Source organism: Sminthopsis crassicaudata, chromosome 4 (assembly GCF_048593235.1).
Source record: "Sminthopsis crassicaudata isolate SCR6 chromosome 4, ASM4859323v1, whole genome shotgun sequence".
Classification (NCBI taxonomy): Eukaryota; Metazoa; Chordata; class Mammalia; order Dasyuromorphia; family Dasyuridae; genus Sminthopsis; species Sminthopsis crassicaudata.
In genome coordinates this window covers 366,483,435-366,505,734 of record NC_133620.1, presented here as the reverse complement: position 1 = coordinate 366,505,734, position 22,300 = coordinate 366,483,435, and the positions used below count along the sequence as shown (strand labels likewise).

Genomic DNA, 22,300 nt, shown 5'->3' with positions numbered 1-22,300 from the left:
GTTGGAGATTGGCTGAATAAATTGTGGTATATGAATGTTATGGAATATTAGTGTTCTAAAAGAAATGACCAGCAGGATGATTTCAGAGAGGCCTGGAGAGACTTACATGAACTGATGCTGTTGTGCCACAGTTCTTTTTTTATTATCCTGGCTCAGTTTCCCTAATTGTTCTGCCTCAGTTTATAATTGTTCTGCTCAATCCTGCAAAACCACACCTTTCTTTTAATCATCAGAATATTTGATAAGGATAAAAGATCTTATATTTTAGAATATCAGAATGCCTCTCCACATCCCAAGGTATTAGAATGAGGAGGAAACCCCAAAATTCTGAAAAATCCTTAAAGGAGAAAACCTCCTTGGACTCTGCCTCAAGGAGGGGACTCTACCCTAAGCACAAACAGTTTCATCTTTGTTATCTGGCTCAGTCTGGAAACCCATTGAATTCAATTCAAATTCTAAATCTGGCTGAAACCTAGCCAGGAGCCAACCTGGGACTCCACCCACAAAAGAGCCAAGCTGGAGCCCTCTCTTTGCAGAGATTCCAAACATGGCAGCCTTATATTGGCATGCTAAAGGATCTCTGTCCACTGGAATCCTGGTTCCAGTGCCTTTTAATCTCTATCTTCAACTTTACTAACTAGACTTTACTTCCAAACCCCATAATAAACCTCTTTTATCAATCTAGGTTTTTGGGTCTGCAAATTCTTTTACAGGGGACTCTTGCACTGCTACTAGACCTCATTTAACTCTGTATTCTTGTGCCAAATTTAAAGGGGTTGCAGGGGAGTTCTATTTGACTCCCTGTACCCCAAACCTGCCACTAGACTTGAATTAAACCTAAATTCATTTAGGTACCCCCAATTCTAAACCTCATCAAGAATATCAGATACTGTCTTATCAAGATGCCTCTCCCTGTCTCCAGGGTGCCTCCCATTATGCTCACCCCACCCTGTCAGAGTCCCGTTCCTGCTCTTAGCACTCTGACTCTGCCCCTGCCTCGGTCCACCCCCTGTGTCTGAGCCACATATACATATATAGAACTCACATTGTTTGCTGGACTCTTGGAGACCATTGTCTCATTCAGCCCTGGGACCAAACCATGGATCCATTTGGTCCCAGTAAATCTCTCCCTTTCAAATAAAATATTAAATACTCTCTAATCTCTATCTTGCCTCAGTTTCTCCAGCATTACAATTCCAAGTGAAATGAGCAGAACCAGGAGATCATCATATATGGCATCAAGACTATATGATGATCAATTCTGATAGATGTGGCTCTCTTCAGTACTGAAATGATTCAAACCAGTTCCACTTGTTCAATGATGAAGAAAGCCATCTACACCAGAGAGAGAACTGTGGGAACAGAGTATGGAATACAACATAGTATTCTCGCTCTCTCTTGTTGTTTGGTTGCATTTTGTTTTCCTTCTCAGTTTTTCTTTTTCTTCCTTGTTGATCTGATTTTTCTTGTGCAATAAGATAATTGTATAAATATGTATACATATATTGGATCTAACATATATTTTAACATATTTAACATGTATTGGACTACCTGTTAGCTAGGGGAAGAGGTGAAGAAAAAATATGCAACAAAAGTTATGCAAGGGTCAATGCTGGAAAAATTACCCATGCATATGCTTTGTAAATAAAAAGCTTTAATTTAAAAAAAAAAAAAAAGAATTTGCAGACTTGAACCATCTCCAAGTCAAGGGTCAAAGTTTATTGTAATTGTAACACCAATTGAAGCTGGCCAAGTTCCAAAAGGATTTAGTAAAGAACCAGGAACCAAGGAGACAAATTTATCCAGTTGTCACTGATATGTTAATTTTATGGCCCAGAGGTAGAATTGAGGAGTGGTCTCAGGAATTCGGTTATCACTATTCTGTCTACAGGTTGAAGGGAAACAAGGAAAGAGTATATCCCTAGATTCTTCCCTATTCTCACTCCCCTCCATCCTATTCAAGTGCTAAATTATGTCAATTCTAACCACAATACTTCTACTAGCTGCCTTCCTCCTCTTCACTCACAAACCCTAAATTCCTTTTTAGACCCTTAGCCCTTGTCACCTTAACTAATGGGACAACTATCGTACTCTCCTGTTTTCCCTTCTACAACCTACTTTTCTCCTTAATATTTATTTATATATATATATATCTTGCTAAAACAGTTCTGACTGTGGAAAAGGTGAAGAACTTACATATCAAGCAAATATTGATCAGAGACTGTTAGCCAAATTAATTGAAGTCTTAAAGGCATCGGTTTCAGCTTCTCCAGAAGCATGTGATTTTAGAAAACACCTGGACTACATTCCATTGTCCAAAGAAGGATACATGGTAAAGGAAGCTACGCATCATCTTATCTACTGCAATTCCACTGACCAAACAGGGGAATAGAGACTTATGTAACCAATCACACCATATACAGGGTAGGATTTTGGGGATTCTTATTAATAGAATTTCTTAATCATAACAGGCACTTACTAAATGTGAGTGCTGAATTTATTAAGTACCATATTCAAGGCATTTAACCAGATGTGAAGGGATATGGAGAATATCAACCTTTCAGGGGTCAATTGGGAAAGCCTTTGCTAAGGAAGTGGCACCTAAGCTGAGTCTTGAGAGAAGACAAAAGATTCTGAAATGCAAAGATGAGGAAGGATGGCACTGAATGCAAATGACAGATTAAAGTATAAACACAAAGATGCTGGCAATAGCCTGTTAAGTTCAGGAAACAACTATCAGCCGGGTTTGTCAGGAAGTTAAAAGTATAGGTTCCTACAGGATAAAGTAATTATATTCCAGATGATTTTTTTCTTCTCATTTTTTCCCCAATTCACTCCTTAAAAGCCTTCACTAAAGCTAAAGTCATGCCATCCCAAAGCATTTGCTCTGAATGCATTTCTACTTACACAGTACTTCAGGTCAGAGATGTTCACATTTACTCCAGTTGATCTCTTCAGATTCCCATCGTGGGATACGACCACTTGTTCATCTTTTGTGATATGGCAATCCAGTTCCAACATATCAGTTCCCATATTAACTGCACTGAAGCCAAAAACAAACAAACCAAAAAATGAGCCTGGAAACCCCAAGAGTTTAAGCAAGCATTATAAAACATCTAAGTATTCATTTGCCTCAGATATAATGTAAGTGTGTTAAACTGGCTACTATGACAGAAAAGGAAAATGATAAATGCTGGAGAACATATGGGAAAATTGGGACATTTAATATGTTGTTAGTAGAGTTGTGAACTGATCCAACCACTTTGGAGAGTAATTTGGAATTCTGTAAAAAGGATAATCAAACTGTGCCTACCCTTTAACTCACTTTAATACCACTACTAGGCCTGTATTCAAAATATTTATATTAGTTTTTTTGGTGGTGGAAAAAGAATTGGAAATTGTGGGGATGCCTATCAATTGGAGAATGGGTAACCAAGTTGTGATACATGAATGTAATGGAATACTATTATGCTCTAAAAAATGATGAGCAGGTGGATTTCAGAAAAACCTGGATTTATATGAACTGATACTGAGAAGAACTTGGAGAACACTGTACACAATTCAGCAGCACTGTTTGATGATGATTAACTATGACTGACTTAGCTCTTCTCAGCAATACAATACTCCAAAACAATTCCAGAAGACTCATTACAGAAAGTTCTATCCATATCCAGAGGAAAAAACTATTTAGTCTAATATAGATCAAAGCATATATTTTACTTTTTTTTCCTCATAGTTTTTTCCTTTTTTTCTGATTTTTCGTTCACAATACCACTAAGATGGTTAATATAAAGTATAATACAATATAATATAAATATAATAAAATATAATATAAAGTATACTTTATATATGTGTATAAACGACATCAGATTACTTGCTGTCTTGGGGAAGGGAAAGGAAGAAAAACGTGGAACTCAAAATCTTACACAAATGAATATTAAAAACTATCCATGTAATTGGAAAAAAATTACTATTAAATGCTAAAAGAAAGGAAGAAAGAAATGTTATGCCACAGTTTTCTTTTATTGTTCTGCCTCAGTTTTCCTAAATTTTTCTGCCTCAGTTCCTTGAATTGTTCTGCCTTAATCCCCCTGGTTGTAAACCCTCTTCCTGGCCACTAGGACTGAGATAATTAGGGCTGGGAGCCCTGACCATTAGCATTTCATAGGCAAATGAGTGACTGGGAGATATGTTTGCATATCTCTTGATCCAGACTTTCTGTCTCTAGTGACTACCCCCTTCACTCCCAATTTATCAGAATTTATGGTCCTACTCCCAACCTGTCAGAACCAAATTGATGGTCCCTTCCTGGAAATTCCTGAACTCACCAATGTTTAGACTCTACCCCTTGCAAAGGCAAGCCATATATAAATCATTGGAATCTCACATTTGATGCTGAAGAAAGTTCAAGTCAGCTCTGGAGGGAATAATAAATTCTGATCTGCACCTCCCGCCCCTGAAAATCTCTCCCTTTCAGAAACCCAAATAAACTATTAAAAACTCTAATCTCTATCTTGCCTCAGTTTCTCTGGCATTACAGAAACTTGTTCATATGCATCCTTGTCCCTTTTTTATGATCTCTTTGAGACACAGATCTAGTAGTAGTATTGTTGGATCATATATTGTTTGATTACCTTTTAAGCATCTCTAAACTGCTCTTCAAAATGGTTGGATCAGTTCACAATAAGGCAGATATTTTTACTTTTTTGGGGGGAGAGGGTCTTTTTTGGTTTTTCCCTTTTTGGTCTTTTTCTTCTTTCACAACATGATTAATATAGAAATATATTTTCATGATTGCATCCATATAACCTATTGCCATATTGGGGAGGAGGAAAGGAGAACTGGAATTCAAACTCTTCTAAAAATGGAAAAAATGAAATATGCTTTACAATAAATAGATAAAGATCTGCCTTTCTTCAAATATCCAAAAAAGAATATTTCAAGAGTGAATTAAAATGGTGAAAAATAAAAGTACTATACACCTGTCTGGTAATACTCAAATAACACTATGATAGCCTATAGACTATTTTACTTATTTAAATATTAATTGAATTGACAACAGAGGAATTTTTAAATTCAACTTCATCATTTACTTTTCATCTCTTCTTAAATGAAACAAACAAAAAACTTTCAGACCTGGTCCTTGCTTAGTTTAAGCTTTATTGGTAAAATACAGTATGAACACAAATAACTAGGAAATTTAAGTTGGGAGAGGATTCTGACCTATTCATCTTATCAATCCCGTTATTTGCCTGATAAAAAAAACCCTACCCATTGAATTAAATCCAATCTCCTATGGAAACAGTATAGTATAATGGAAAGAGGAACCAGGCTCTAGGGAACCAGGTATCAAATCCTATCTTTCCTGCTAAATACCTGTAAGACTGAACAAGGCACTTAATCTCCTTGGGTCTCAGTTTCCTAATCTGTAAAATGAGGAAACTGGACTAGATTGCTTCTGAGCTTTCTTCTATGTCTAGAGCTATAATCCTCCATCTATCAAATAAAAGCCCTTGACAGAAAATAGTTAATTTTTAATATGATAGAAATTAACAACAATACATGTAATATGGACTGCTACTCTGTTAAATGATTCAGGCAATGTCAGAATTTCACTAATGTTCTTATATTCTTACTCTTAAGATATTTACTTTTCATTAGGTTGAGCTGAACCATATTTTAGGTCCCCTCAACCCAGGGATGTTGCTTTGTAAGGAGACTAGCTAAAGCTGGATTTCAGCTTTTAGTGTCTTTGTCCCCTTCCACTGGGATTCATAGAAAGGCAAAACAGACAGAATAAAGTGGCTTTCCTTACCCAATTAGCCAATGGCCAATAGGATCTCATGACCAGACCTTGCCTTCTCACCCATCTCCCTCCCTCTCTCCTAAAATTATAAAAACTTTTCCATGGATGTCTTTGGTTGGAAAAATCCAATGGACATCTCCCAGAGTGACAGGTTTTACAAACCTGTTATGTTGGTTAAAGCTGTTTTATTCCTCAATTCATGGCTGTGGATTTTTTTTTTTTTTTCAGGATTTGACATTCTCCATGTAGGTACAATCTACATTTCCAGATTTATCTTCTGGAAAATACCTCCAAGAAGGCAAATAGAGCACTGAGTTTAGAATCAGGAAAACTCATCTTTCAGAGTTCAAATGTAGTTTCAGATACTTATTAGCTGTGTGACCCTGGGCAAGTTACTTAACCCTATTTGCCTTAGTTTCTCATATGTAAATTGAGTTGGAGAAGGAAATAATCTAATACCTTTTTCAAAAAAACATTTTAAGAAGGGCTTTCACTCATGCTTACTTCACTCACACTTCAACTTAACCTCTGAATTTTTCTTGCCTTTCCAGCAGCCCTGATTATTATCCTATTCCCCACCTATACCTCACCTCCCTCTTTCAGTTCCAGTTTATATTATCTTCCCATTAGAATGCCAGCTTCCTGTTTGCTATTATTTATAACCCTCTTTTTCTATAGCTCCCACAACATATAGCGATCATACCACAGTGTCTCAAACAGCAAAATTATGTATTCATTAAATATTCCAATGGCACTATTATGGATACTCTATCAGTATGGATTAGAAATGTTCTATGTTTTTTCTATTACTTTTAATAAACATACATAAAACATGCTGTATGCTCTCAATTCTTTAATATTTTGTAGCTAATAGTATGACATAGGAGTAATATCTATCCCACAGAGGCTAGACTAGTTTTCCATCAAAAAGTAATGAAATCATTCTTAGAACTTAACTGGTCCAGGGGACTAAGGCTGAACTGAATGACATAGCTTCTGAGTCACCTAAATATAGATAACTGTCAGGAGCCAGGACTTCTTCTGACTAGCACATTGCCATGACAAATGCCACAGAGAGACTGTGCCCAAACAAATCAATACCGTATGCTTGGTAAATACCCCTTCCATGCCATTGCTGTGTAAACCTCATTTTGATATTTAAGTGACTCATTTCATTCCAGAACCAGAACCAAAAAACTATGAATGAGATGAGGTGAGATCTTTCAAGACAGTTGTGAAAATCGAGTAAGGCTTCATCTACTTCAGAGTTTGAGTAGGCCTGAAGGACTCTGAACATTGAGTCAAGGGCATAATTGCATTCCCCTCTCATGATACCTCCTCCCTATTTCAGCTAAATATGGGCAACTATGTACTTATTGGCCAAGTTCAATTTAATGGGCAGATCTCACGTTTAGAATGTAAGACTCTCAGCCAATGAGGATGAGGGTCAGTGGTGGGAGGGGGCGTTTTGCGTAAGGCCCTTCTCTTGAGAATGTACAATAAACTTTGCTTTTCTCTAGAGCTCTCTCCAGCTTTTTTATTAAATGGTGACTCCTCACCATTTCCGTACCACACAACTATCCTGAACTAGGCTTGACCTAGCAATATTTAGGATGATTGGGTAGGAGTAGATTGGAATGACTTCATAGTTGAAATGTGGAGGAAGGAGAACTAATAGTGATGTGGGTGGTGTACACAACAAATGATAATAGGCACTAAAAATTGGAGTTCAATCATGTGAAGAATTCATAATTCATAAGAATTTGCCATTCTCTTTGGCAAAAGGTGGATTTATTCAGAGAAAAGGTTACAGACAAAATGAAGGGATACAAGTGATACCAGGAATGATAAATTTGAAATAGAATAGGAGAGCATATGAAAGACAAATTCCTCAATGAAATTCAGTAGAAAGGGAGCATATCCCAGGAGGTTGGGGCATATTCTTAGCTGGCAGGATAAATCGTACAAAGGACTTAGCATCTCAAAAAAAAAAGTTAACTTTAAGAAATGAGGTTGAGAAGCATAATGGAGTTAGGGGATACAATGTGGAATGAGGGGGGGGGGGGGAGACCGTGGCCAATTGACCCAAAGGCAGCCACATGATGAACCATAAGTAGATTTTAAAGGGAAAATTTAACCTTGGACATGACTGGGATTTCTGACAGGGGATGGCAAGGGGAGACTGCTGGAGATCTCTACAGAGGTTTCAGGGGTTTGACATAACTTGGATTTGGGACTGGATAACCTCCTCAGAAGGAGGGATCATGAAGTTAAACTGATCTCTATCAGTGCCTTCTCCCTGCCTGCCTCATGGATCAATTTTTTATCAATTCCTCTGTTAAAGACTTCATAGGATACTGGAAAATGGAAGCCCTTTAAACCTAAGGCAATCAAAGAAAGTTCATTCTTTAATTCCTTCTGCCTCTGGCATCTGGCTAAAAAATAAAAACAAAAACAAAACCACCCCAAGTCAGGATTTCCCCCCCTCCAGTTTGATTTTTCCTTGGGAGATTGGATCACCCCTAACTCAATAAGAAAGAGACAAAGGGGAGAGTCGCTCCTCCTCCCCTAGTCCAAGCAGGTTCTTGGTAGTTTGTCCTTAGTTCTGAAATGACTTGACTTGCAAATGAACTAGATTAAGTGAGGCAGGGCTGTGCAAAATCATCAGTCTCACTCTTCTTCTCCAGTCCTTGGAGTCCAAAAGATGTAGGTCAGGAGGACTGGAAATGGCCTCAGATGAAAGAGGAGACAAAGCCTTTTTAAGCTAAGGCCTTTCCCAGACCAGTTATCAGAGGCAACACCCTTTCATTGACTTAAAGCTAGGTAAAAACTGAGACAAAAGATGACCTAGTTTGAATCAATATGGGAAAGGCTCCAAAGAGCCTAGAAAGATAATCTGAAGCCAAGGTATGCTGCAATAAAGGCCCAACTGAAGTTGGGTATCATGAATTCAACTTCTCAGACAGTTGAGAGATTTTGTCAGGGTTCAGAAAGGATGCCAATGTGCCTAATTCCCTGTTAAAGGAGGAAAAATGACTCCAGGATTTCTGTAAGGGAGGCATGTAATTGAGTGTATTTTAAGGTAGAGAATCTATTGCGCAATGGAGGTAAAGGCAGAATCTAAATGCGGCAGTGAGCAGAAAGGAGTGAATACTTGCAATGTGTGGCATAGCATGAGAAGAGAAGGAACAATTTGTACCTTCTAGACCCGGGTGAAGAACCAAGGCCTACAGGATCATTTGCATAACCAACCACAAGCAATGATAAGCTGGAAGCTAGGTAGAACCACCTTCTACTGCATGAGTTCTGTAAATTTATAATTTTGTAAGGGCTTCAAATTGTTATAAATGGCTCTTGGCAAAAAAAAGATTCCTCACCTCCTGTTCTAGACAGTGGGGATGCAGTATCATTAGAAGGGGCAGAGGTCTCAGTGCTGTTTACTGAATGAGATGAGGTGAGATCTTTCAAGACAGTTGTGAAAATCGAGTAAGGCTTCATCTACTTCAGTGTTTGAGTAGGCCTGAAGGACTCTGAAGATGAGTCAAGGGCATAACTGAGTCCCTTCCCATGATGTCATTTTCTCCTTATTTCAGCCAAATATGGGCAACTATATACTTATTGGTCAAGTTCAATTTCATGGGTAGATCTCACATTTAGAATGTAAGACTCTCAGCCAATGAGGATGAGAGTCAGTGGTGAGAGGGGGTGTTTTGCATTAGGGATTAAAGGTGCTGTCCTGCCCACAGGAGGCGCTTCCTTGCTCGAAGGGCATGTCACCCTTCTCACAAGAATGTATAATAAACTTTGCTTTTCTCTATTGCTCTCTCCAGCTTTATTAAATGGTGATCCCTCACCATTTCCGTACCACACATCTACTAAATAAGAGGACTATAAGAGCAAGGGGTCTGGGATCAAAAGATTTGTTCATTATGGAGCTCAGAGGGTACAATGAAAGATGGGGGTAGGGAAGATATAGATGATGTAAGGCAGAGAAGGGGTGGAACAGGAAGTCATAAATTGTTTTCTGTCTTACAGTAACTGAGTCAAGAGACTCTACTGGGATAAAAGTGAGTAGCATGTGATTAATGAAGCTTGGTCACCAAGAAGTGTTACAGAGGGCATGGCCTTAGGCTTGAGTCTGGGTCTGCTATTACAATTGCTCTTCCTCAAGGCTGACTGGGAGAGAAGGAAAGAAGGTGGGATTTGGAAAGTGGGGCAAGGAGAGGAAAGCCTGCTGTGATAGGCAGCTTCTTGGCTGGTGGGCCAGAGAACTGGTTTAACACAAGTTTGAGTAAAAAACCTGCCTCTGGGACAAGTTGAATGCAAAGTCCCTTATTAGAAATTACTATTATCCATATTGAGGACAGAGAAAAAGTTCTCTGTTTCTCAGAGAAGTGATCCATGATATGCAAGTGAACTGGATTTAAGTGAGGGAGGGCTGTGCGAAGTCCAGCTTCTTCACAGCTATCTGGGTCTAGTGGCCAGATAGAGGTCAAGATGGCCCCTCAGATCCCTTACTAGAGATGACTTATCCATATTGAGGACTGTTAACTGTATTAGTCATCATCTGTTCTGTGGTCCTGATGTGAAAATGCCTAAAAGATCATAACACTTATGATTTATTTTTCTTTTCTTTTTTTTTCCCCCCCTTTTTCTGAGGCTGGGGTTAAGTGACTTGCCCAGGGTCACACAGCTAGGAAGTGTTAAGTGTCTGAGACCAGATTTGAACTCGGGTCCTCCTGAATTCAGGGCTGGTGCTCTATCCACTGTACCACCTAGCTGCCCCTATGATTTCTTTTTCAAGGTTAGGGCCTTAACCGTCTAGCCTTCCCATCTCCCCAAGTGTTTGAAGCTCAAGAGTAATAAACAAGGAGGAAAACAAGCCAAGTGCTTGCTGAGCAAGTAAGGAGATAGGCGAGAGTACCTACAAGTGTAGACCAATATGCCTTCCAGTTCTGGGAAAATTCAAGAATATATCATAACAAACATGGCTAATGTGATGAGGTATATCCAAATGCTGAGGTCTAGCTAATGGATACCTAAATAATATTATGATTAATTGAGGTCTAGTGGCAGGTTCGGGGTACAGGGAGTCAAACAGAGCTCCTCTGCAATCCCCTTGGATTCGGCGCAAGGATACAAAGTTAAATGAGTTCTAGTGCCGGCGCAAGAATCCTCTGTAAAAGAATTTACAGGCCCGAAAACCTAGATTGATAAAAAAACACACCAAAAGTGGTGGACAGTCTGTGATGCAAAGCAGGGTGCTAGCATGTTTCAACTCTCTGCCAAGAGATGATTCCAGCTTGGCTCTTTTATTTGCTTGAAGGGGCCTATGGGTGGAGTCCCAGAACCGACCAGGTGAAGGTTGGGAAATCTGAGCAGATCATTAGAATGGGGGCTGGGTACAGCCCAAATTAACTCAACTCAGATACAGATCTCTCCCCTTGGAATAAAAAGGGTGGTTTTGACCAGATCTTGTAAATCAAAGGTCAGTTGGAGATCAGAAAAGGCATCTTAAAGGGGCTACCACCCTCATCAAATTTATGTCTAGAAAAAAAAGTGGCAATTACAAAAAGCCAGCAGTGCTTCATCATAAACAGATAACATCAGATTGACCTTTTCTTTTTTTTTCCCTCTTGAGGAAGCTGAGATTAAGTCACTTGCCTAGGATCCACACAGAAAGCAACTGTTAAGTGTCTGAGACCGGATTTGAGTTTAGATCCACCTGATTTCAGGACTGGTAATCTATTCATTGTATCATATAGCTGTCCCCCACCCACATTTTCTTTTTTAATATGTTCAACTAGTATATCAGATGACATACATATATATACACACACACACATGCATATATGTCATACATTATATATAGATTTATACCTTGATTTCAGTAAGGTACTATAAAGTATCTCATTATTTTTTGTAGAAAAATATGGTGAAAAATGGACCAGATGTTAACATAAATGGATGGATTTGTAGTTGCTTGTATGACTTGATCCGTTGAACTTTTATCCCTATAATTACCATGTGATTTCATTTCTTACTACTAAGAAGATTCATTTTCAAGTAACTTGAATTTTATTCTCTGCTTGCATCAATTATTGGTAGCCTTTAGAGGTCAATCTGAATTTAACCTTAAGTAAAACCCAGGGTTGTGTTGAATTTGGGGTTGTGTTGAAGAGGGAAAGAAACCGATTCCTTTACTGAAGCTGTGTTCCCTTTAAGATTATCACTCTTAAAGATTGTGTCCCCTTTCTGATCTCAGAGATCAGGATCTTCTGGGATCCAACAAGTCTAGAGACACAGCCCATCCTCCCAAGATAAGAGAAGCAATACTATTCAGGAGCAAATCAACTCCCACAGAAATTCTAAATTCTCATTCAATTGAGGTATCCTGGTCTGATCAGCAGACACAGTCTCAGGTTCTATTAAGATATGCCTTGCAGAAGGCCTAAGGTAGCTAGTCCAGAGCCTAGGACTCTGCTCGATGATTCTCTCAGGGTAAAACTCTTCAAATTATTTCCCTAATAGGTCTTTGCCATTATAGAAGTCAGTCCCTTGGCAAACTGGTTTATATCCAATAATAAACTTTTATTTTGCAACTAATAATTCGGGAATAAGTAAATTCTTTCACTTTAAACCTGCGGCCAATTAAAGGGGATATTTAACAGCTCTCTTATTTTAAAGGATTGAAACTCTTAAATGGTATGCTTGAATCAGACAACCGGGCACTTAAGGCTAATGACCTTTTCAATATAAGAAAATGACTCTATTAGCATATGTTTGGGAAAATGGCCCTTCTCACCACAGATGCGGGCTCAGTGTTTGGGGTTAAGATAACTGTAGGGAAGGATTAGAGGGTGAGGTGACAGGGAAGTAATAGTAATGCTTAAAAAAAAAAAAAAAAAAAAAAAAAAAAAGTCTACTTTTTTTTTTTTTTAAGATTTAAACAAAGCAGAGATTATCCCTTTTTTTGATTTGATTTTTTTTTAATGTCATGCACCCCTTCTTCAGTCTATTCAAGCCTACACCTCCCTTTCTCAAAATGTTTTTAAATGTGTAAGACACATCACATTACAAAGGAAACCAATTATACTGAAATTCTGTTACTGGCATTTAAAAAAATTCATAGGCCCCTGGTTAAATACTTCCACTAGAGATTTATTTACTATGAGCAAGATGTATAGCCAATAAAGTTATGTTGTCATTGTTTAAATCTAAAGTATGATGAATATCTTAGAATCCTTGCTTTGAATAACTTTGCAGTAATATCTTTAAAATGTAGCTAAATTATTTTTCTAATTAACAGCATGTTTCCTACTAGTGAAGTAACAAAGTCAAACCAACAGCTAGTATATCTAGGACAGTTTGAGAAGCTAATGTAATTTGAGGATAATCACCAAATCTGACTCTCATCACTTGGCTTGTGGGATCTAGGTTTATCACGTAATCTTTTTTGATCTCAAATTTCTTCACTTGTATATGAAGGTTATTAAATGTATATATTTAATAACAAATACATCTAATATATTTAATTTAAAAGTGTTTAATATAAATATATATTAGATATAAATTGAATCTATGATATCTAATTCATGAATTTGACACTGTCAAAAATGAGACATTACTATATTTTAAAAAAACTTTGTTATCACTCTGGCCTTTAGGGAAGGCAAAAGCAAGAAAGAGCTGTTACCAGGGAAGAAAAAAAATGCAGAGTTTTCAAATTAAACTCTATTTAAATGTAATACTGTAACTTTATTAATCAAATGTTCTCAAGAGGGTTACATAAAATAAACAGATCTGTGGCTAGTATTGACTGAAAACAAAAAAAGCATCTCCAATTGTTAATAACCTTGATTGTGTGCCAACTTGTAATCCTAGCTGCTACAAATACAATTTGCTTCCTTCTTTCATGCTCAAAGTCAACTACTGTAAGGACCAAGGTGCTATATGGGTATTCAGATATACTCACCTGCCCTACAACCTAGTTTTATTAGCTCTAATGTAACAGGATCCTTGTTACATTATTCCACTACTGTCTAGTTCCACACTTAGCATGTGGAGGGATCTCTCCTCTTTAACTGCCTTCAGCTAATAATGTCTTTCCTCTTTAGCTCCCAATTCCTTTTTTTTTTTTTTTTCTTGGAGGAGGGGACTGGGAGACTGAATCCTTCTCTCATCCTGGTGGCATGGATACTTCCAAATATTGACCCCAATCGTTATAATCATAAATTAACCTTTCCTTCTTTCTCTCCTCCCCTTTCTCTTTCTCTTCATTTCTTTCCATCTACTGTCTCCCCTTTCTCTCCGTGTGTGTGTGTGTGTGTGTGTGTGTGTGTGTGTATCTGTCTGTCTGTATACTGCACTAATTCACCTATCCTTAGGCAGCCTGGTTGCCTTGTGCTCCTGGGAGCTTTTTTTTTGTGTCAAACTTATTTTTGTGTCAAACTTACTGGACACCCAAGGGGTTTTAGCTGTACTATAGCTCAGAACAACTGAACTCCAATGCTCCCCCAGCCTCAACCTACTCAGTAGCAGAGATCCCAAGCATGGATCCCTAGACCTGGCTTCTCCAATCCATTAAAAAATTTTTTTAAATTTCGAGGTAAAAGTCTTGAGGTTAAGGAAACCAGATGAGAGGTAAAGGAGGGGGTGCTTATCTGGAGAAATGGATGTAGGAACTATAAGGCTTAGACTATTTGTGTGAGTGGAGAGAGGGAGTGCTTGACTCTGAGTGTAGAAATCTGGATGTGTAGATGATGACCCACATTCATGTGAAGAATAAACTCTGGGAAGCCTTAAGTATAAAGTGTCTACTTTAATCACAATTTAGACTTATTTACATTTGAATACAGAAACTTTAACTACAAGGTAGTTTTAAGAAGGACTACTCTAGAAGCTTGGGGAATCAGTAAAGGACTTTTTTTGTTATGATTTTTTAAGAGCCAAAGATTTTAAGAGCAGGAAGAGAATAAGGGAGTATTTCTTCAGCATGAGGACATCCAGAAGTAGCACAAGGGATGAAGCAAGGTGGTCATGAGTCACCAGAGTTTATTGTTGTTCTTCATCTCCAAGAGGACCAAAATGATATCACTCTGTAATAGTCAAGTTACAGTGTATCTAATTGTGGCTGATCAGACCAACAGGAGCTTGGAAGGTTCTATTGACCAATATATCAGGCACACATATACACATATTGAAGAAAGGAAGATCTGAGGCAGAGAGAAGATCAATGAGAGGACTATGTCCAGGTAAAAAGTAAAAGCCTGATAGAGTCACGATGGCTAAGAGAAGAGAAGGATACAGAAACTGTAAGACTTAGCAACTGATTGGATACATAAGGAGAGTGAGAGATTTGCTCTGAGGTTCTAACTTACCTCTAATATTCTAAATAACAATGTTATTAAGCATATATTTTGGCAACTACAAACAGTTGGTCAGCCACTTATTATCATCTGATGATGATTCTTTTTCATTTCAGATTCCTTATCACCAAAACCCCAGCACCTTTCAATCAACATACAATTATTAAATACCTGCAGTGTGAGATATATTGTACAGATTCAAAAATCCCACTTACTCCTGATGCCCTGGGCAGACAGACAGGTGGCACAATAAATAGAATTATCTTCCTGAGTTCAAATCAGGCCTCAGACACTAGCTGTGTGGCCCTGGGCAAGTCACTGAATCCTGTTTACCTCGTTTTCTCATCTGCAAAATGAGCTGGAGAGGAAAATGGCAAACCATCCCAATATCTTAGCCAAGAAAGCCCCTCAAATGAAGTCACAGATGGTTGGACACAAATGAACAACAAAAATTCTTGATGAAAAAGATCTTAAATCTTATTGTGGGAAGATTAACAATGCCCTAAACATATCAAAGATTCTAAATCTGATTGTTATTCATAAAATAGATGTTGCTTCTTCCATCTTACTAATCTAGAAATAACTTAAGTCATCACATGAACTAATACTCAATCACTCAACTTTGCATCACACTTTCACATAAATTATCTGGCTTCAAGTTCACATCTACTCCCTGTGAGGTAAGTAATTATTCCCAATAGACAGAAGAGGAAACAAGCTCAGACAGGTTAAGTGATTCAATCAGGGTTAGACCAGCTCTTCTGACTCCTTTTCCCCCTTCTCCCCCAAAAAAGGCCTAGCTCTTCCCTGACCTAATGCACAATAAAAGCAGACAAAGAGTAAAGTAGACAGGAAGGCTGTTTACCTCCTCTTCTGACATTCTGATAACTCTAAACTTTTAACTTCCAAGAGGGGAAAGATTATTGCATAATTCAGGGCTTGTAATTATAGAACCTAGGAAATATACCAAAAATGCTAAGGAAAAGTAAAAACAAAATAAAAGTCTTCAATATGGTGAAATTTGAGTCTGAAGATCACTCAATCACAAAGCAAAGAGATGAATACAGAAAAAAAAAAAACAAAACTGAAATTTAAGGCCATTTTATTTATATTTATGGAGAATTTTGAAGCCAGTAAATTATAATCTTTCAAAAAAATATATATATCTTCAAAGTCATAAGGAACCTAAAATAGTAATTTCCTTTTTTTGAGGCACTAGAATAAAATTCAAAGATAAGAAATCCAAAAAGCTATACAAAGATTTACAGAGAAGGCTATATATAATTCTTTTTTTTTTTTTACACTTACGATTTGATTTGAATAACAGTACTACTAAAGAAGAAAAAATGTGCCCTTTTAAAGAAAATGTTTTACTCAGAAGTGCTATGTCTAGCAAGAAGAAAAAGAAAAAACCAAATTAGATGCTTTTTTATGACTGGGAAGAATTTCAAATGATAATTTTCAAAAAGCCAAATTCTAATCATTACAACACTTGTCATTTAAAATCTGCTGTCTTTACAAATTTCTTAACTACAATGGTTTTAGTTTATATTCATAGGGACCAGTTTTGGGTAAGAACTTCAGAGAAATAAGTTTGTAAAAAATATTTTTACAGAATATTGAAATTATTCAAAGAGAAAGATAGCACAATTTCCAAAGAAATGTCAACAATAATTTGACACTTAAAAATCAACACAAAGATATCACACTTCTTTTCCAAAGATAATGAGAATTTAACCAAAATAACTTAAATATTTTTGGACCACAGGCCATTTCATATGAATACAGGACTACAATTTCATAATGATGAAATCACATGGTCTTGAAATAAATACTGTAAATGGAGTCATTTAAAACTGTTTTCCATGGTGCAATGACCAAAGGGGAACTGCTTAATTTTATAGAAGAAACAGAGAACTTAAAAATGTAGGGGAAAAATATATTTTTAAGAGAAGCTTTGGAGAACAGAAAAGTAGAACCATTGGACCAAGTAAGGAAACAGACACAAAAAGGGGAAATCATTTGAAAGGAAAAAGGTCATTAAATAGGCCAAAGAGAAAACCAGAAATAAAATCCAGATTTCCTGGAAATACCTACTTGTATAAATCCACATAGACTCAAACAATTGTGCAATATATTCTTCATATAGATAAAGCATTTTCTTTCAAGTGGTTTTAAAAAAATTTTTAATACACTTTTGGTATTTAGAGCAAAAGAAAATCTTATTAGATTGATAGTAACCATTTAGTCAATTAAGACAAGCAACAACATACTCATACAACAGACTTCATTTCAGTTTCCTCTTTCTGCTTCCCTGTGAAGTTCTTAGAAACATATACACTATGATTTATCTTTTCAAAAGAGACTATACAAATAAACTCTCAAAAGACTAAAAGATCTGGGAAGGGCTCAAAGGACTAGAGACACCCATCTCTATAAATTCATTAGTCTGAAAGACATACAACATAATCTTTTAAAAAACATATTGCTTTAATTCTTTCTCTGAGAGTAACTGGCATCAAACAATTTGTTCATAGTTATGTTTGCTTTCAGCTTGAAAAACTGTAGTTTTTTTAAATGGAGTCTTATTAAACAAACTTAAGACAAAAAGGATCATAAAATTAATCACATGAAAATAAAAAAAAGTTTTGTATACATAAAACCTAACAAAATTAGAAGAGAAATGGTAAAATGAGAAAAATATTTTAAATAAATCAAATATCACCAATAAAATTCCAATATCCAAATTATGCAGAGAATTGACACAACTGTATAAAAACCCAAATCAGTCATTCCCTACTAAAAATGATGAAGGAATATGAACAAATAATTTTCAAAAAAAGGTTTGCAAAAAAACTATGGAGGACCACTTTAAAGTATAATACAAATCTTTTGTTTAAGAGAAAATGGAAATCAAAACATCTCTTGAGATCTTACTATGCCATGAATACTGGTAAAAATGAAAACATTAACAATTAATGTTAAACTGGCTGTAACAAGAAAAGCACATTGAAGAATTGTGGCAGAACTGTGAAGTTGCCAGCTATTTTAAATTTCAAGCTGGAAGCATGCAACAAAAGTGATTAAATTGTACAAATCTTTTGACCCAGGGACTGTCAGATGGCACAGTGGATAGAAAACTGGCCCTGAATTCAGGCGGGCCTGAGTTCAAATTCAACCTTAGACACTTAATATTAAGTGTGTGATCCTGGGCAAGTCACTTAACTCCATTTGACTCATTGAAACAAACAAATCCATTAACTCACCAATCTCACTTCTAGACACAAACTCAAAGAAGTCAAAAGCATTAGCAAAGTTCTAATAAATACCAAAGTCTCTATAATGTAACTAGAAACAAAATGAGTGTTAGATTAGGAAATGGAGTGTTCACTTCCAGTTGATCAATGATGGACAGAAACAACTATACCCAGAGAAGGAACACTGGGAAATGAATGTAAATTGTTAGCACTACTATCTATCTACCCAGGTTACTTACACCTTCGGAATCTAATACTTAATGTGCAACAAGAAAATGGGATTTACACACATATATTGTATCTAGGTTATATTGTAACACATGTAAAATGTATGGGATTGCCTGTCATCTAGGAAAGAGAGTAGAGGGAGGGAGGGGATAATTTGGAAAAATGAATACAAGGGATAATGTTATAAAAAAAAAATTACTCATGCATATATAGTGTCAAAAAATTTATAATTATAAAATAAATAAAATTAAAAAATTAATTAAAAAAGGAAATGGAGTGTTTAATATAAAACAAAACAAAAAAACTATGGTATCTGAAGATAGTGAAATGGTATTGCACAATAACAAATAGTGAATATAAATAAGGACTTCAAAGAAACATAAAAAGATTTCTACAAAATGATGTGATATGAAATTTAAAAAAATGAGAACAATTTTACACAATGACTATGACAATACAAAAATCATTAAAAGGAAGTTTGAACTAAGAATTACTAAATAAAGAATTGGAAATACAAATGAATGCTCTGGAGAAAATATAATGAAACACTTCCCTCTCACAGAAGGGAAGTAGAAGACTACTAAAACATTAAACCAATTAAGTTGCAAGGTATGGTCTTCCTATTGAGCATTTTTATTTAATTATTTTTCTTTGTCACAAACAGGGATTAGTGGGGAAAAGGAAGAAAGCGACTGATTTAAAGACACAGGAGATCAATTTTAAAGAAACTTTAAAAAGTATAAAAACAGCACCATCACATAACTTGTTTCCTCAGTTAAGGCAATTGTCTTCTACTAAAGGCATATGTGACATAGAAATATCTTTTTACATACTTACTGTCGAAAGGCTGCCATTGTGTTCTCCAAGTTCTCTCCAGCACCTATAGAAACACCAAATAAATGATCACTAATTCATTTTACTAATATAAAAGTACACTTCTTGTCTAAATTGCTGTATTTTAAGAACATAAATCCAACTTGTCCAAGGACATTATATAATGTCATCAAAATGCAACCTAACTCAAAATACACTATTTTAAGAGGTTAATGTTTATTGAGCTTTGTTTCTTGAGCTGTCTTCAGGAGCAAGCAATGTTTAAGCCATGTCCCAAAGCAACTTGAGCAGACAGAATGACTAAAATATCCTCTAAAGATCCAGTAACTCATTCTTGCTTTCTTGGGAAAGAAGCAATGACAAAGAAGATGGCTTATACCAGAGCAAAAACTTAAATACCAAATGTTTAATAGAATTAGGCACAGAAGAAGAAAAAAAAATCAGTCTAAAACTAAAATGACAATAGTTTTACAGATAATATATACAATAGCCTCATAAAATGAAAATCCATGAAAGCTAGCAAAATATTTAAAAACTAAAAGACTAACACAAAGATTTGGGAAAACATTCTGGAAACCTAATAGAAATAGGAAAACAACTTCTCTATAGCAAGAACACATACAAAGTTTTACTTCCTTCGGGAAAATTATATTGAATGAGTTCATAGGTTATTACTTCAAAGTGCATATATAAGTGCATTAAATGACCATTTAAACTACTTTTTTTCTGTTGCTTGTAGTTTTTAAAGAATCTAAAAAATACTATAATACAATTCAAATGCAAGTTTCACCTAATTAAGAAGTTTTCATAAGACAAAATCCCCACAATTCTAACAATGGATAATAGAGAGTAGAATGTGGAAAGAAGATAATTTCAATTTGGGTCTTCCTCCAATTGACAACAGAAAAGATTATAAAATTAAAGGAGCAATAATCCCTAACTATATGGATTCAGTATATTATATTATATCACAATCATCTACTATAATCTGATAAGTCATTTCCAAATTGATGAGCCTCCACTCAATTTCCAATTCTTTGCAACCACAAAAAGTCCTACTATAAATATTTTTGTACATAAAAGTCATTTTCCATTTTCTTTTATCTCTTTGGGATATAGGCCTGGCAGTGGAATTGCTGGATAAAGGTATATGTACAGTTTTATGTAGCTATGTGGGGCATTGTTCCAAAATGGTGAGTATACAACTCCACTAACACAGCATTTGTAAATCTACTTTAAAAAAAATTAATTTTTAAGTTCTATTTTAAATTTATTTAACATTTCCCCCCAGCTACATGCAAAACAATTATTTTTACATTTGTTTTTAAGATTTTTGAGCTCTAGGTTCTCTCCCTTATTCCCACCTACAATTGAGAAACCACATATGAAGTTATTCCAAACATTTCTATAAATCAAGGTGTGAAAGAAAACAGATTTCCCACCCTACTGAAAATAAAAACAAAAGAAAAAGTTAAAAGAGAGCGTGAGCTTGAGCTTGAGCATGAGCTTGAGCTTGAGCCAGTCCATATTCAGATTCAATCAGTTCCTTCTCTAGGTATGGGTAGGATTTTTCATTGTAAAACCTTCAGAGTAGTTGTAGATGATTATACTACTGAGAATAACAGTCATTTACAACTGGTCATCCCAGAACATTGCTATTCCTTTGTAAACAGTACCTTTCATTTTGTTCATGAAGGACTTTTTTCCTTTTTTCCTGAGTCTCTCCTGCTCATCATTTTCCGAAGAACAATAATATTCTACCAGAGAAACTTGCTTTGAAAACTTTTATAATTACTTTTGCTAATTGCATTTTCCCCCACTTAATCTCTCCTTTCACCCTGTCCCTCTCCTCAAAAGTATTTTCCTAGTGACCACTCCCTCTCTTCTCACCCTTCCCATATCCCATTCCCTTCCTATTTTCTAAACTCCTATTGAGTAGGTGCTATTTCCTATTTCAGCCAATTCGGATGACAATAAGATTCACTCCCTCTCCCTCTCCCTCTCCTTCCCTTCCCTTCCCCTCCAATGTAAAAGCTTCTTCTTGCCTTTTTTTTTCATGACAGATAATTGCCATTATGAGAACATGTGAACTTACTTTTTTTTTTTTTTTTTTTTTTTTTTAAGGCTGGGGTTAAGTGACTTGCCCAAGGTCACACAGCTAGTAAGTGTTAAGTGTCTGCGACCAGATTTGAACTTGGGTCCTCCTGCATTCAAGGCTGGTGCTCTATCCACTGTGCCACCTAGCTGCCCCGAACCTACTTTCCAACACTTATCATTTTCTTTTTTCTGCCATGTTAGGCAATCTGACAGATGAGGTAATACCTCAAGAGTTTTTTTAATTTACATTTTTCTAATAGTGATTTAGAGCATTTTATATGAATATTAATATCTTTTCTTTCTTCCTTTGAAAACTGTCCATTCATATCCTTTGACCATTTATCAAGTGAGGGGAATGGTTCTTATTTCTATAAATTTGGTTCAATTCCCTAAATATTTGAGAAATTAGGTCTTTTATCAAAGAAACTTGCTATAAAGTATTTCCTAGTTTTCTGACTTCCTTCTAATTTTGCATTGGTTTTGTTTGTGCAAAACCTTTTTAATTTTCTGCAATCAAAATTCTCTTTAATTCTTGTTTGATCATAAACTCTTCTATTACCCATATATCTGAGAGATAAATTTTCCATTCCCTTCCCCCCAGTTTATGTCACCTTTTATGTCTAAATCATTTACCCATTTTGACATTACTCTTATATATGGTGTGAAATCTTGGTTTATACCTAGAAGCTAAGACAAACTACTTGTCAATT

At 36.0% G+C, this 22,300-nt stretch overlaps 1 protein-coding gene across 2 annotated transcripts in view; it reads right to left on the bottom strand.

The window, feature by feature from the left end:
- Positions 1-22,300, bottom strand: part of GDPD1 (glycerophosphodiester phosphodiesterase domain containing 1) — a 57,110-nt gene that overhangs the window by 23,608 nt on the left and 11,202 nt on the right. For both annotated transcript variants that reach the window (XR_012481266.1, XM_074261956.1), the window contains exons 2-3: positions 19,497-19,539; positions 2,908-3,043 (exon numbers count right to left, since the gene is read on the bottom strand). Coding sequence is in view for 1 of the 2 variants with exons in the window: in XM_074261956.1 (XP_074118057.1) it covers positions 2,908-3,043; positions 19,497-19,539 (179 nt within the window). In the remaining variant the exon portion in view is untranslated. The remainder of the gene's footprint in view (positions 1-2,907; positions 3,044-19,496; positions 19,540-22,300) is intronic.